The 15030-nt window shown below is 30.1% G+C and overlaps 3 protein-coding genes across 8 annotated transcripts in view; 1 reads left to right on the top strand and 2 right to left on the bottom strand.

The window, feature by feature from the left end:
• LOC123015996 (serologically defined colon cancer antigen 8 homolog) overlaps positions 1 to 490 on the bottom strand; it is a 13632-nt gene extending 13142 nt beyond the window's left edge. For all 5 annotated transcript variants that reach the window (XR_006413429.1, XR_006413431.1, XM_044416185.1 and 2 more), the window contains exon 1: positions 342 to 490. Coding sequence is in view for 3 of the 5 variants with exons in the window: in XM_044416185.1 (XP_044272120.1) it covers positions 342 to 490 (149 nt within the window). In the remaining 2 variants the exon portion in view is untranslated. The remainder of the gene's footprint in view (positions 1 to 341) is intronic.
• A 2227-nt stretch (positions 491 to 2717) lies between these two features.
• Positions 2718 to 3842, top strand: LOC123004734 (UPF0488 protein CG14286). The gene is made up of 3 exons (XM_044398140.1): positions 2718 to 3042; positions 3379 to 3513; positions 3561 to 3842. Exons 1-3 carry the CDS (start codon positions 2841 to 2843, stop codon positions 3806 to 3808), a joined length of 585 nt encoding a protein of 194 aa, XP_044254075.1. The 5' UTR covers positions 2718 to 2840; the 3' UTR covers positions 3809 to 3842.
• A 175-nt stretch (positions 3843 to 4017) lies between these two features.
• Positions 4018 to 15030, bottom strand: part of LOC123004720 (pleckstrin homology-like domain family B member 2) — a 27657-nt gene continuing 16644 nt past the window's right edge. For both annotated transcript variants that reach the window (XM_044398121.1, XM_044398129.1), the window contains exons 5-9: positions 11701 to 12944; positions 11525 to 11657; positions 7680 to 7743; positions 4578 to 4955; positions 4018 to 4488 (exon numbers count right to left, since the gene is read on the bottom strand). In XM_044398121.1, the coding sequence (XP_044254056.1) occupies positions 4300 to 4488; positions 4578 to 4955; positions 7680 to 7743; positions 11525 to 11657; positions 11701 to 12944 (2008 nt within the window). In that variant the 3' untranslated portion in view covers positions 4018 to 4299. The remainder of the gene's footprint in view (positions 4489 to 4577; positions 4956 to 7679; positions 7744 to 11524; positions 11658 to 11700; positions 12945 to 15030) is intronic.

The following is a 15030-nucleotide window of genomic DNA, read 5'->3' as shown; positions in this document are numbered from 1 at the left end:
ACATTTTTATTTGACGTTTGTTTGTTTTTGGATTTTTTGACAATAATTAAAAAATTGCAAAGACTTACACATTAAATTTAAAGATGAGGCGGACATTGACGGATTTAATTTATATAACGAGATTAAAGCTTTAAAAGAACCTCAAATTATTTTACAATATCTTTTTGAAAATAATTTAATTTTTACTTTTCCTGATACAAAACTAGAAATGTTATTGAATTAAATTACAATGATGTACAAGGTTTTTCTTTGGGCCAAAGCAAAATTCGTCGAAATCCGACAAAGAATAACAAAAATGTTAATTTTCAATGAAAATCAAAAAATTATTCAACTCCACTTACTTGAGTTTTTTCTTTTTGTCTTGACAATAAGACGACATTGGTTTACTTGAATAAATACCTCTGATGGCACCTAATCTTGGTCTAACCAAGTAACTTGTTGTAGGTTTTTGTTTTTTACTTGTTGGAGTGTTATACATTGTGTATGACATGAGAAGATCTAAAGTGAGTTCTTCCGTGTTGGCCTCTTTTATAACCTCTGCGATCAATTATTGTTTAGTCGAAATATCTGAGGCAACGGTTTCAACAATAAAGAGTCTGACATGCAACCGTTGCAGTAATGGTTGTCATTTTACATAAATCTAGCATTTATAGACTCCATGATTTGGAAAATTGAATGACAAGCTTATTTTTATGTACAAAAGGACACAACTTATCCAAATGTTGATAGTTTCTGAGATATGAAGGTTTTAGTCGCTTAACTTCTTCAAAATCTTTTACATTGTTTAAAAAAAATTGTTAAAATTAGCGAAAACAGCCAGCTGTTCTCGTATTAAAAAAAAAGAGGAAAAAATTTTGCAATTATTTTTTTTGTCGAATCAAATGTCAAAGACCATTAACAGTGCAAACTTTGGGATAAAGTACAAAAGTGCAAAAATCGTTTAAATTGCATTTTTTGACAAATAACTTGAATTATTTGGACTACTCTTAAAATTTTTGCAAACTATTAAAATCACTCTCAACATCTTAGGCGATTTATAAATTCTAGCAAATGTGTTAAATTTTCATATTTTATTGATTTCAAAAAAAAAAGAAATCAGTTTGTGTTTTCTTATGTAATAGTGAAAAAACATCTCAATGAAACAACGCCATTTTTTCAATTTGTTGGACTCGAAATGAACCCGGAAATGTAGTTTTTGTCGTTTTTTATAATTTTTTTTTCCACATATTAGATCAAAAATGTTTAAATATTAAGTATATCAAAGTTTTTCTCTCAAGTGGTTTGTTATTTTTCTTGTATGGAAAAAGTTTTTAATAATTATAGTCGTTATTTTGAAATACACAACACTTCGAAACTATTTAAACCCATAAATCTTGAAATTAAGAAGTTATGAAAAAATATGCGGTTGTAATAATCCAAATACAGGGTGATTATAAAAAAATGGAACGCGCTGTAGAATTTTTATATAAAGTCCGATTTCAAAGATTAAAAAAGTAAATTAAATGGATTTTAATTTAGTATAAGTTGACGATTTTAAAATTATTCTAAATGTCACAGTATGTTTCATTCAACTTTCTTATTTTAAATTAAGTTCAATTTTTTTCACTGGTACAGACATCCATGTTCCATATGTTTTACTTTTACAAAAAAATTAAAATAAAAAAAAAAATAAAAAAAAAGAATCTAGTTGCAATGTCATTATTATAATGTGAAAAGTAGCAAATAAAAGCATTATTTTTTCAAGTTATTGGTAAGAAATAACAATAATAATTACCTACAACAAATCAGAAAAACATCTAATTTAGGGGTATTTTTGTTAGTTAATTTTATTTTTTTTTATAATATTTTGTAACAAAATGTATCTAGTTGGTGAAGAATTTTTTAAGTTATTTAGTCCATGTAAAACAATTACATTTAAACTGCTTAAGTTTAAAAAAAAGTTATAAACAAAAGGCAAGACTAAAAACAAGGCAATATGCAGTTTTGAAACGAATGCTTTCAGTTATGGATTTTTTTAGAAACCTAGTCGCCGGTACAAAGCTGTACCTTGCGTGCACGACTCTATTATTTAATGAGCAAACTCAAAATTCACGATCAGAAAAATATTTGACGCAAAGTAAATCTATTTTAAATTTAAAAACAAAATTGAACTAAACCACTCACTATTACTCAATTACAATCAAACTGTTTTATATAAATTTTTAAAGCAATACAGGGTGGTTCACGTAAGATGCCGATCCTCACAAAAACAAAATGCAACACAAAATAGTCTTAGAATTATAGAATGTAATTTGTAACGATTGTCATTTTAGACAAATCAGTTTGTACAGTTGCGGAATTGAAATTTCGGCCAGTATTGTCATTTTCATAATGTAAAGTCTAATAACCTCATTTTTTACTCTTGTCATATTTATGTCATTTGATTTAGTTCAATTAATAAATTTCCTAAGGCAAACAAATTGTGCAATTAACAATTTTAACAACAAAAAAAGTTTAGTTGTCAAATATCAATCATGATGACAGTAAAGGGTACTTTACAGTGACCTTTTTAAAGTGTCAGAAAAATACTGCCCGGAATTTCAATTCCGCAACTGTACATTAAATATACAGGATGTGCCATCTAAAATTTTCACCAATGACTGTTTGAAATGATTTTTTGCGTAAGAAAATAAATAGTAAATAGTAAAAATAGTAGTTTGACGCTACATGTCATTTTCAAAGTTCGCGCGTGGATCAGTTTACTTAAAGTCAAATTATAACCTTACTTTTTCTAAATATTTGTGTTTTTGATACACATTCCTAAAATCGTGTTAAGTGGTTCAATTTATGAAATCGTGAAAATGCCCCCAAAACCAAAACTCCACAAAAATAAAGGCAAAAGTGACTTGAAAATTTCTCCAAGTCCAAACACAGAAACACCACCAGAATCTTCGAATATTGCCACTAATCCAGAATTACAAGAGCAATTTGAATCGGAACTTTGTTGGTGTATTCAGCAGTTGCAAAGGAGTATAAATTCCGGGAAACTTAACCAAAAACAAGGTGGGTTTTATGCGGTTAAAACGTTTTTTTCCTTCCATTTTCATGATAAAATCCTGCCTTTACTCAGTTTGATTTTGGAATTATACCTAGTTGGCCATGAAATTCAAAAGTTAAGTGCCGCCTCGTTGAAATATATGTTGTCATATTTGTCAAATGACATTTAATTATTCTCTAATTTTTCTACCACAAATTTATTGCATTATTTTATGGTGACAGTGTTTTTGATTTAAACTTTTTGTGGGTTTTTCTTGCATTTCTTGTGTTAATTTGACAAGAACGAGTCACAAGAACAACGAAGCGGCAAATTACATGACAACTTTCAATATTTTGTTTCAGTGTTAGAGAGTACGAAAGTGTTGAACATGTTAATGAACAATACCACACCTTTCATAAAAAAGCGCCAACTTATGAGAGTCACTTTCGGTGATTATAGGGCAAAAATGTTGGAAGAAAATAAAAAAATGTCAAAGGGTAAGTGCAACTAACAAATATGCTTATTACTTAATATTTCTTTTTAGCAATTAATATAAAAATATCACCGGCTTCGCCTAGTAAAAAATCGAAATTTGTTAAAAAATCCATATTTTCATCATCGGACACTAATTTTAAGTTTAACTTCGACGTGGAAAATGTTGAGGATAATTTATCAGGAAATATAAACAGGATTGAATTAAATACAGACAGCGAAAATAAATCATCAGAAGCATTTCATTTTAAGACATCTGACAATTCATTTAAGTTTAATTTTGTTACTGACGAAAGCTAAAAAATATTTGTTTAAATAAAAAATTGAAAAGCTATAGTAGATTTCATTGAAGTTGGCATAGTGGTATTTCATATTTAAGTTTGTAGCCCTGCGCTTGTTCTTTAAAAATAAAAACTTTATCTTAACCTCACTTTTTATGCAAATTTCAATGAAATGGACATAACAATTTTTTTCTATTTCCTTGAATTGAAGGTTTAGTAATATAAAAACAAGTTTGCTACACGTTTTATTTTTAGTTGGTAATACATATGGACATCACAATTTTCCTAATACCTAGCGCTACAGATTTGTGCAATTTTATAAACGTATAAAACAGTCTCTTCAAAAGGCACTAATCGTTAATAAATTAGGTATATTCGACGGCGTAAAGATTAACATAGAAAAATACTCTATTCGTAAAAATGGTAAAATATTATTCAATTCTGTAAAATACACCACTAAGTAGAGAAATTTACAAACTTAACAATACATTTGACATTATTTAAAAAATTTCAAGTACCATGTTCAAACTCTTGGTACCCCTCAGCCCCCGTAAAAATAACATCAACCCAAATCCTCATAGCTTCAGGTGAGGGTGCTAGTAAATAGTAGGACTTTTCGTGGGTTTTCACAATGAAGGTTAATTGTGGGTTTGGCGATTTGACACTATTCAGGTGGTCCAAATAAACTTCTTCGATCGCCTGTTAAAAAAAATAAAATTAAAAAAACTGTTATATTGCGTAAACTTAGCACTTGCACGAATGAGCAAGAATATAAATGCTACACTTACTTGAAAATACGCCCCACCACGCGCTTTCTTCTCACTCTTGTCGTTGTAATAAGTTAATGTGTGCTTATTTCGGTCGAAAACGAACCACCTTTTCGACCAACCGTTTAGTTTGGAGCCTTTTTTGTGCAGAAAGCCTCTACAACTGCTCGAGTTGATGATAACGTGGGGGCACAGCACCACTTGATGCCCTGCTGATTCTATATGTTGTCGTAGGTCGAGGTCTGAACCTTTGATGGGCAAATATCGGGTTAAGGGTCTTTGTTTGTCACCATGGGGTTTTGTCCTTTTCTTAGTCGAGATTTCCCCGAAATCGGTGCTTATTTCGCTGATTTCAGACATGGGACGGGGCGAATCCGCCTCGCTTGAGCCGGATCGTATCTGAAATTATATAAAAAAAAATTATTAATGTTAAATTAATTAATGTTACGGAAAAATACAACAGTGATAATGATAATGTGCGAGATAAAAAGAGTAATTTGATGAGGTTCAAGGCAAAAAATGTGTTTCATTATCTACTAAAACGTGTTTAATGAAGGGAAATTTCTGAAAAAATGAGGTGAAATAAAAATATCTCACGACGGGGCAACAATTGACGTCAAACCAACAAAAATGTATCTAATACGCCAAATTTTAAACATCAAAAATGTAGGTGTTAAGGTTTCAGATTTCAATTTTCCAATTTAATAGAAGTGTGTCAGAACTCGAGCCCCAGAGAAAATTTTTAAGTAAGATAAGATACCAGGAACATGGAAAAAATGTTTAAAAAATTCTACCTGTCAAAAAAATTTGACATTTATTTTTTGACATTTGACATATTTTTGTCTATTTAATGGTACTGATGATCTTGTATATGTTTTTTTTTATAATTATTTAGTAAAGGTACAAAAATTTTAACAAAAAAAAGTCACAAATAACATTAAATAGAGTTACAATTTAGGATATAGCTTCCTTGTTTCATTTTCTAATAGCCTGTACCAAAAAAACCTGGAAAATGAATTTTTCAACAGAAATAAATGGATTCAAAGTGCATAACTTCGAAATCTTTAGAATTTTTTAAATATTTTTTCCAGCGAGTTTTGGCGCACCTGTATAATTTTTACAGCAAGAAAAACTTCAAAAGTACCAATTTCTCTTGATTTTTGCCATTTTAAAATTTAAAATTTTTATTTTCGTGAGATGTTATTTATATTTTTCTTGTAGTTTTGACTAATAAGGGATAAAAATTTTAATTTTGTAATCTGTAAATGAGCAAATTTTAAACCCATTTGATTACAGAATTATTTTACATTTTTTTCCTGTTACTAAAAACAAAACAAAAATCACAACTGTTATAGTTTATGAATTAGCACACATTAAAAAAAATAATTGTTTTTCCATTTTTCTGTGGGACGCAAATTCTGGTGCACTCTGTATAGTTCATAGAAAAAAAAATTGAAATTTAGTTCTTATATTTCTTTAGTTTTTGTATTTTCACCTATTTAGGTATACAATATGTCTCCGAATTATTGAGTTTACAAGAGTAAAAAAACATTATCTGTGATTTTAAGCCAAAACGGCAAAGGAAAAACATTTTTTGCTTGACTTGAAACGAGCAAATCACAAATTTTTGAACTTGTAATAATTTAATTAATTAACTAATTGTCAAAGTGACATCGTTGTCGAAAAAATAAAACCGCCAATGTGATGGGACTTAAAAATAAGAGAAAAAGAAACAGAAATCACGAATCAGAATGATAATCACAGATTTGTTGATTTGTTTCAGGTTAAGCAAAAAATGTTATTCTTTTCAAATTTTGGTGCAAAATCAATGATATTTTTTTTCTGGCCTTGAGCTGAATATCTATGTCTCGAACTTTCAGAGTTATCTAATGAAGAAAACTTAATTAAAAGTTATGTGTTTGCAACTAAAAAAATAATTCAAGACAGGAGTTTTTAGTGAAATTAGGTGAGAAAACGACTTTCACAGACATTTCCACATAGAAAACACTAACAAATAATGATCCTTCCGAATTTGTTTTGAGCGTTTTGAGAGATTTATGGCAAAGAATGAAAAGCTTACTAAAAATACATTTCCTCATATGTTTTCATTCCGTTTTTCACAGACTTCCTAAATTTCAAATATAATCCTTACTGTGGTTAATAATAATTAATAGAGATAATGTTTTTATGTAAATGCATGTGGGGAGAAAAAATATAACTTAATCTTAAACTTAATTGAAAAATTATCAAACATTGTAATTTAATGTGCCCTCAATTAAATTTCTGTAACGTGACAAGTATCAAATTTTCGGACTTGTTTTGGATTTACGTAAGCAAGAACCCATTAATAGTTGTTTTCGACGTTTTCCCCGAAACACTTTTGCATTACCACCGCTCAAACACCAAATATTATTTGTTACTCATCTATTTTTAAATTACAATAAAACTTACACATTTTAGTGGCGTTGGTCTCTTATTTCTTTTCTTTTTTGGTTGACTGTTGTATTCAGCCCGAACAAAAGTTATCCATAAAGACATAACTATCAGTTAAAACCGTAACGACGTTTGCGCTTCAAGCGACTGAATCAAATTTGAATGAACGTAGTGTTGCTTCAAAATAACTCAATTCAAACATTCATTGTGGAGCACGTGTCGCCCAAATAAACACTGGAGAGGAATTAGAAATGACCACAGACTCAATAATTTTTAACACCATATTAATAAAGCGATCAGTAAATAATGCCGTTGTGATTTTTCAAAAATGGGACTTTTTTTTCGTAAAATTGCCCATAAATAATAAACGGTCCATGATAGACCCATAAAACCTTATATGGATATTCTTAGAGTCAAAAACTCTTTCAAATAAGCGCATAATATACCGGGTGTTCCATAAGAAAAAATATAACTTTGTTGCGCCACCCTGTATAGAAATTACCTATAATGACGAAAATATTTTTGGACCATAGAAAAAATAAATGTCGATCGTCCAAAAGAAACCGCATTTCGTTATCTTCTTTACTGTCAGAGTAATCGAAGAAATATGGAGCTCTGGGACACCCTGTATACCATTAATAATTATAATCAATTTGAAGGAAAAAAAAAACAAAAAAAACAGTACATTACCTGTTCGTTTGACGTGGGTGATTTTGAAACCGGCCTTTCGGATTGTCGTTCAACAATTTCCACACTAAAAAACAAAAAATTAGTGACGACCACCAAAATTTACTGCAACACAATAAAATTTGCAATTAAAATTTTTATTTACTGGTGAGTTTTATGGCGATTTGACTATTTCTAAAAATACAAATTGTTAAAAAAAATGAAACTACGTGACCCATACCATGGAAATTTTCCAAAATTGTTTATTATTAGTTAAAATAATGAAATCTGGTGAAAATCAGTTCGGACAAGTAACGTGCGAAAACATAAAATTTACAATTGTAAAGCGTTTTATCGTCATTTACATTATTTTATTTTAAACCGAGGTTGATGTTAAATTACTCACCAAATATAAATATTTAGTGACAGATAGCTGTAGATGCATTGTCTTTTTTACAAACAATATGTTTCAAATGTAAAAAAATTAGTTCTAATTTTAAGCCAATGAATAACACCAGCGGAATTTCTGAATGAAAGATCAGAAAATAGATGTATAATTTTTTTCTCTTATAGGTATTAATAATGTTGTTATTTATTTCTTAGATACGAGTAGTGATATAATAATGATCAATTGGTGATTTTTTATCTTATTGGTGAAAACGCAAATTGTCAAAAACAATGGCATAAAAAAATAAATTTAGAAATCAGCAAATAAATTTGAACATTTCGATTTTTTTATTAAAAAAAATATATGAATGTACCACCTACAAGTTTTTTATGCTATTTTTTCTATTTTACGCGTCTTTTAACATAAAAGTCAATTTTTCGAAATTTAGGAACTTTTGCTCTAGTAAAATTGTGGTTGGTAATAAATAAAAGTCATAAGTATTAACATGAATACTGCAAATATTTCATGCACACCACCTGAAAAAAGAGAAATCGCTCAAAACGCCGCTGAAAATCACCATTACCAACCTCTAGAAAATAAATTGTACTTGTCTATTTCAGCACCCGAATCGGTGTTGAAATGGCTCATCGGTTTTGGTATCGAAATAAGCTTTCTTTCAGATGCAAAATTAAAAAAAATATTATACACTCGTTTCAGAAAGATAATGAACTTTTCTTTACGTGTATAAGAAACTACTATTAATTAATTACTTCTACTAAAGCTGATTAAAAAAAATGACAAAAAATGCTATTACATTACTTCAAATAAACTGGGACGCTTTAGTTTTTCAAGGTTGACAAATTAGGAGCCAAAAGACTACTATTTCATACAAAAAAAACTATTGTGTAAACCCCCGGGTGAAAATAATTGCAACAACCTTATTATTTTTTTCAGAAATAAAAAATCAAACAAAAACCGGTTTCAAATTTTGTAAGTACATAACTTACAATGTGCGAAATAGGTTACGAACAAGTAAATATTTTTGTTGAAACGGAAACGACTATTTCAGCTTAAACAAACCAATTTTCCACGATCTAAATTATTTTAGTTGAAATAATAAACACTACACCTCACCGTTTAAAGCTTAATTTCCTAAACATTTTACTTACGTTACAAATAAAACGCAATTTACGCCGACGTAGTAATCTAATCTTATCAAAATGACAATTTTTTAATCATTTTTTAGAGGTCGGGAAACACCTCAGTCAACGTTACATGTCCATCAAACATAGCTCCAACTCTCTCAACCCGTGTAAAAATTAATTAACTATCTCTCTCGCGCAAATAGCAATTTTGTTATACACTATAGCAAAAAACATCAAACTTTAGACAATAAACAATGATGAAAAATTAAAATTCAATCCAACCTTTACTGCACCGGACGGGTTATTATCGTTAATTAATGTTATTTGGGCCAAAAACCCATAAAAGTGAAAATTAAAAAAAAACAAGAGTGCGTTTTGGCCCAGGAATGTGTAATTTAATTTAATTTTTTAATTTGAGGTTATGACATGATTATTTCTATCGACTTAACAAAAACTAGTTGTACCCACTGAACTTGCAAAAAATAGATTTCCAGTTTATTAGCAGAAACATTGTGAAAATGCAATAATTCAAAGATTGAATTGAATTTAATTATATAAAATATTTGCAAATCAGATAGTATGAGGTTTAGAAGGATTTTTATTTATTTATATATTGTTTTTTTTTATTTTGACAAAATCTGACTGATAGAGAAGTTTAGAAGAAGGCAAGCGGCAAAGCCGCGAGCCTCCCCTACAAATTTTGACAAAATATGATAGTCTCCCCCACTGTCTTTTCCAACACGATGTTTTAAAAAAATCTCGATTGACATTTTTTTAATTTAAGCATTTCTTTGAGAAATTTTTAGACGTTTTCTTTTTTTGCAAATCTAGATATAAATATAGTGTCAATTGACATTTTTTTAAATTCAAACATTTCTTTAAGAAATTTTTTAGGCCATTTTTTAGACATTTTTTTTAGTCTCCCCAACTGTCTTTAGTAACCCAATATTTTCAAAAGTTTTAATGTACATTTTTTAAATTTGAGCATTTCTATTGGAGAAATTTTTAAATGTTTTTTTTTTGCAAATCTAGATATTGTTTAACTGGCATTTCTAGCCACTGTCTTTTGTAGCACGATGTTTTAAAAGTCTCGATTGAAATTTTTTTTAATTTAAGCATTTCTTTAAGAAATTTTTTAATGTTTTTTTTTCAAGTCTAGAAAGTTTTTAAGCCAGTATTTCTCGATATTTTTTTAGTCTCTCCAACTGTCTTTTGTAAGACGATATTTTCAAAAATTTCAACTTACATTTTTTAAATTTGAGCATTTTTATTTGAGAAATTTTTAAACGTTTTTTTTTTGCAAATCTAGATATTGTTTAACTGGTATTTCTAGACACTTCCTTAGTCTCCCCCACTGTCTTTTGTAGCACGATGTTTTAAAAAAGTCTCGATTGACATTTTTTTAAATTCAAGCATTTTTTAAAGAAATTTTTAAATGTTCTTTTGCAAGTCTAGAAATTTTTTAAGCCAGTATTTCTTGACATTTTTTAGTCTCCCCAACTGTCTTTTGTAACGATATTTTCAAAAGTTTCAATATATATTTTTTAAATTTGAGCATTTCTATTAGAGAAATTTTTAAACGTTTTTTTTTGCAAATCTAGATATTGTTTAAACCGATATTTCTAGACACTTCCTTAGTCTCCCCCACTGTCTTTTGTAGCACGATGTTTTAAAAAAGTCTCGATTGACATTTTTTTTAATTTTAGCATTTCTTTAAGAAATTTTTAAATGTTTTTTGCAAGACTAGAGATTTTTTAAGCCATTTCTTGACATTTTCTTAGTTTCGCCAACTGTCTTCTGTAAGACGACATTTTCAAAAGTTTCAATTCACATTTTTTAAATTTGAGCATTTCTATTTGAGAAATTTTTAAACGTTTTTTTTTGCAAATCTAGATATTGTTTAACTGGTATTTCTAGAAACTTCCTTAGTCTCCCCCACTTTCTTTTGTAGCACGATGTTTTAAAAAAGTCTCAATTGAATTTTTTTTTAAATTTAAGCATTTCTTTAAGAAATTTTTTAATGTTTTTTTGCAAGTCTAGAAAGTTTTTAAGCCAGTATTTCTCGATAGTCTCCCCAACTGTCTTTTGTAAGACGATATTTTCAAAAATTTCAATTTACATTTTTTAAATTTGAGCATTTCTATTTGAGAAATTTTTAAACGTTTTTTTTTGCAAATCTAGATATTGTTTAAACCAGTATTTCTTAGACACTTCCTTGGTCTCCCCCACTGTCTTTTGTAGTACTTGTAAATCAGATAGTGTGAGGTTAGAAGGGGGCGAGCGGCAAAGCCGCTAGCCCCCTTTACTAATTTTGACAAAATCTATAATATAATTACCTGTTTCTCTTCTCTCCCGCGTCGGGAACCACACAATCCTGCCTGCTCTGCGCCCACTTGATCCTCACTTCATGTTGAACCCTTTGTTTCAAAGCCAGGACTCTTTGTCTCTCCTGCTCGATAACCTGCGAACCTACAAAAACTTCTTCACAAAATCTTGACTCAAACCAACTAACCTTGTTGGCACAAATGAAGATGTCTCATCCTCTCGATATCCTTCAAAGATTCGATAGTTTTTCTTCCGAGAGATCCTTGTTGTTCATTGATACTAATCGGGGCACTTGATGTCACTTTACTGATCCTGTCGATGTCGTCTTGACTGGGGCATTTGGTACCAATTCCCGTCTCCAAAACTGATTTTTCCTGCAGTAATTTTTCGTTAAATGACTGCGACATGTTGTACATGTGGTCGATTGAAGTCTTGGTGTTGCTCACGATGACCGAACAGCTCAAATCATGGATCACATTGAGTGATAAGTTGGATAAGTGTTTGTCAAGGTCTTTAGATTTATCACTGTCACTATCAGTGGACTCCTCTTGGTCGGATTCTTGATGGGCAAAAACGGATAATTCGTTGTCAATTCGTCTCAAAACTAGTGAAAGTCGTTCCAATTTTCGCATGTATTCGTCACGTCTCATTCGGATGATTTTCACTTCCGTGGTGTTGTTTTTCGAGATGTTGTACTTTTGTTGTTCCAACTCCTGGATTTGCTCTTTAACCGAGTCAATTTTTTTGGTCAAGTCGAGAATCTCCCTTTGGACTTCTTCCCGACTTGCCAACCAGTCGGCTTCCTCTTCCAAATGGTGGAACTCGAGGTCTTCAAACGCTTTCTTCTCGTTATCAAGCACCTCCTGAGCTTTCAAATACTCCTCGAAGACGTTCTCGTACTCGGGATCGCTTTTGGGCGTCTTGGCCAACTTCCCCTCGATTTGGAGCATCCTCTCCTGGGCTAATTCCAGCTTTTCCTTGCATTTTAACTGGTCTTGGTCTTGTTTCGTCTGCTGGTGAGACATACTCTCTTCTAGTTTTTGAGCACACTTGAAGAGTTTCTCCTTCCGGTGCTCGAGTTTGTCCAATTCTAGGAGTTTTGCTTTGTGTTCGCCGGAAATGAGGGCGTTTTCCAGCTCGATGTCGCGCTGCAATTCCTCCTCGTGGATTTCCGACTCGGCGATGTGGCGCTTAATTGAGGAGATTTGTGTGAGAATTTCCTTCCGTTCTTTGCGGATTTTCTCAGTGTTATTCAATTTCGGTTTGTTGTTGTTGAGTGAGGTGGAATTTTCTTCGAGGGGAAAGATGAATTTTGTCGTTTCGCGGATTTTGTTCGTTTCATCGTTGATTGTGAGATTCTGGAGGAGGTATTGCTCCGCTTCGAGGATGGCGAACTTGTTTTCGATTATTTCCGCTGTGTCTTTGGATTTGCTGTAAAAATTTTGATCAGTATAAAATAATAAGTTACTGAGTGAAATTTAATCAAAATTAATATTACAGTACAACAGTAAAACTAAGAAAACAACATTGATATCAAATTTCGATTGAATTTTGTACTTTTTCAGCCTGTTTAAACGAAATTATCCGAAATTGTTTTGTTTTTATCTCAAAAATGTATAAAACACTTGAAAAAAGCACAAATTACAATGTTTTTGGCCTATTTTGTTGAAGTTTTTGTTTGTTTTTAACGAAATTATCCGAAACGTGCTTAAGCACTCGAGCAATAAAAAAAATAAATAAATTTCGATTTAATTTGTTATTTTTTTGATGTGTTTTAGCGAAGTCTCGCAAAAATTTTCGGCTTGGTTTCTCGGCTTATTTTTATCAGTTCTTTTTTTGGATTTTAGGCGTGTTTGGACAAGATTTTGCAAAACAAGAGGCTTATTTACCTCTGGTTCAAAAACGAAATAAGTCGAGTGAAACAAGCAAAAAAAATACCAATTTCGATTAATATTGTGCTTTTTCAGCCTGTTTAAACGAAATTTTTTGGAAGTTTTTATTTTGATCTCAAAAACGCGTTTAAATACTTGAAAAAGGCAAAAATAACAACATTTTTGACTTATTTAAATGCTAAGTAAAGCACGCACAGTATTTTATTGTAATTTGTTCAGTAAAAAAATCCAATTTGCACAGTAAAAATAATAAACGCTCAGTAACTTTAATCAAAATTAGTAAAACAACATAACATTTTAAGAATTTTTAGTCTTGGTTACATAACAATGTATGGCCCCTGCGCAAGAATGTTATTTATTATTTGTACTTATTTTTATATTATTATTTATACATTTATTTATTTTTGCACCTGAAAAAGGCAAAAATAGCAACATTTTTGACATCTTGTTGAGTTTTTTGCTTGTTTTTAGCGAAATTTTGCGAAATAATTGCGTTTCTGTCTTAAAAAAATTAGTGATTTTTGACTCGGTATATGGCAAAATCTCGGGAAAAAACGGTATTTTCATGTAAAAATCTGCTCGACAAAAGTGACATTATGTTCAGCCTAATTTAGTGTTTTTTAGGCTTGTTTTGAACAAAATTTGCGAAATAATTGCGTTTTTAGCTCGAGAAATGCAAAAATAATATAATTTTCGACTTAATTTGTTGATTTTTTGGTTTGTTTTAGCGAAATCTCGCGAAAAACGTGAGGCTTTGGTACAAAAATTTTACGAAATTGTGTGATTTCTCGGTTTATTTTTTATTAATTTTGCTCAAAGACCACTTAAATCCAGTAAAACTAAAAAAACAACATTGATATCAAATTTCGATTAAATTTTGTACTTACTTTTTCAGCCTGTTTAAACGAAATTATTCGAAATTGTTTTGTTTTTATCTCAAAAATGTGTAACACTTGAAAAAAGCAAAACTTACAACGTTTTTGGCCTATTTTGTTGATTTTTTTTTGTTTTTAACGAAATTATCCGAAATAATTGAACTTCTGACTGAAAAACGTGCTTAAACACTGGAGAAATAAAAAAAATTAAATAATTTTCGATTTAATTTGTTGTTTTTTGATGTGTTTTAGCGAAGTCTCGCAAAAATTTTCTCGTAAGATTTTGCAAAACCAGAGGCTCATTTACCTCTGGTTCAAAAACGAAATAAGTCGAGTGAAACAAGCAAAAAAAATACCAATTTCGATTTATTTTTGTGCTTTTTCAGCCTGTTTAAACGAATTTTTTTGGAAATTTTTATTTTGATCTCAAAAACGCGTTTAAACACTTGAAAAAGGCAAAAAATTACAATATTTTCGACCTATTTAAGTGCTAAGTAAACCACGCACAGTATTTTATTGTAATTTGTTCAGTAAAAAAATCCGATTTGCACAGTAAAAATAATAAACGCTCAGTAACTTTAATTAAAATTAGTAAAACAACAAAAAATTTAAAGAATTTTCACTCTTGGTTACATAACAATCTATGGCCCCTGCGCAAGAATGGTACTTATTATTGGTACTTATTTTTATATTATTATTTTTACATATTTATTTTTACACCTGAAAAAGGCAAAAATAGCAACATATTTG

This window comes from Tribolium madens, unplaced genomic scaffold (genome assembly GCF_015345945.1).
Source record: "Tribolium madens isolate multiple individuals breed KSU strain unplaced genomic scaffold, Tmad_KSU_1.1 Scaffold_11;HRSCAF=98;Tcas5.2_LG3b, whole genome shotgun sequence".
Taxonomy (NCBI): Eukaryota; Metazoa; Arthropoda; class Insecta; order Coleoptera; family Tenebrionidae; genus Tribolium; species Tribolium madens.
Note: the sequence above shows the minus strand (reverse complement) of the source record. Positions and strands in the feature narration are given on the sequence as shown.

Excerpts from the sequence above, each read along its gene's own strand:
- LOC123004734 (XM_044398140.1), top strand. The coding sequence starts at position 2,841 with ATGCCCCCAAAACCAAAACTCCACAAAAATAAAGGCAAAAGTGACTTG. Across the intron at positions 3,043-3,378 it reads GAAACTTAACCAAAAACAAG|TGTTAGAGAGTACGAAAGTG; the intron begins GTGGGTTTTATG and ends ATTTTGTTTCAG. Across the intron at positions 3,514-3,560 it reads AAATAAAAAAATGTCAAAGG|CAATTAATATAAAAATATCA; the intron begins GTAAGTGCAACT and ends ATTTCTTTTTAG.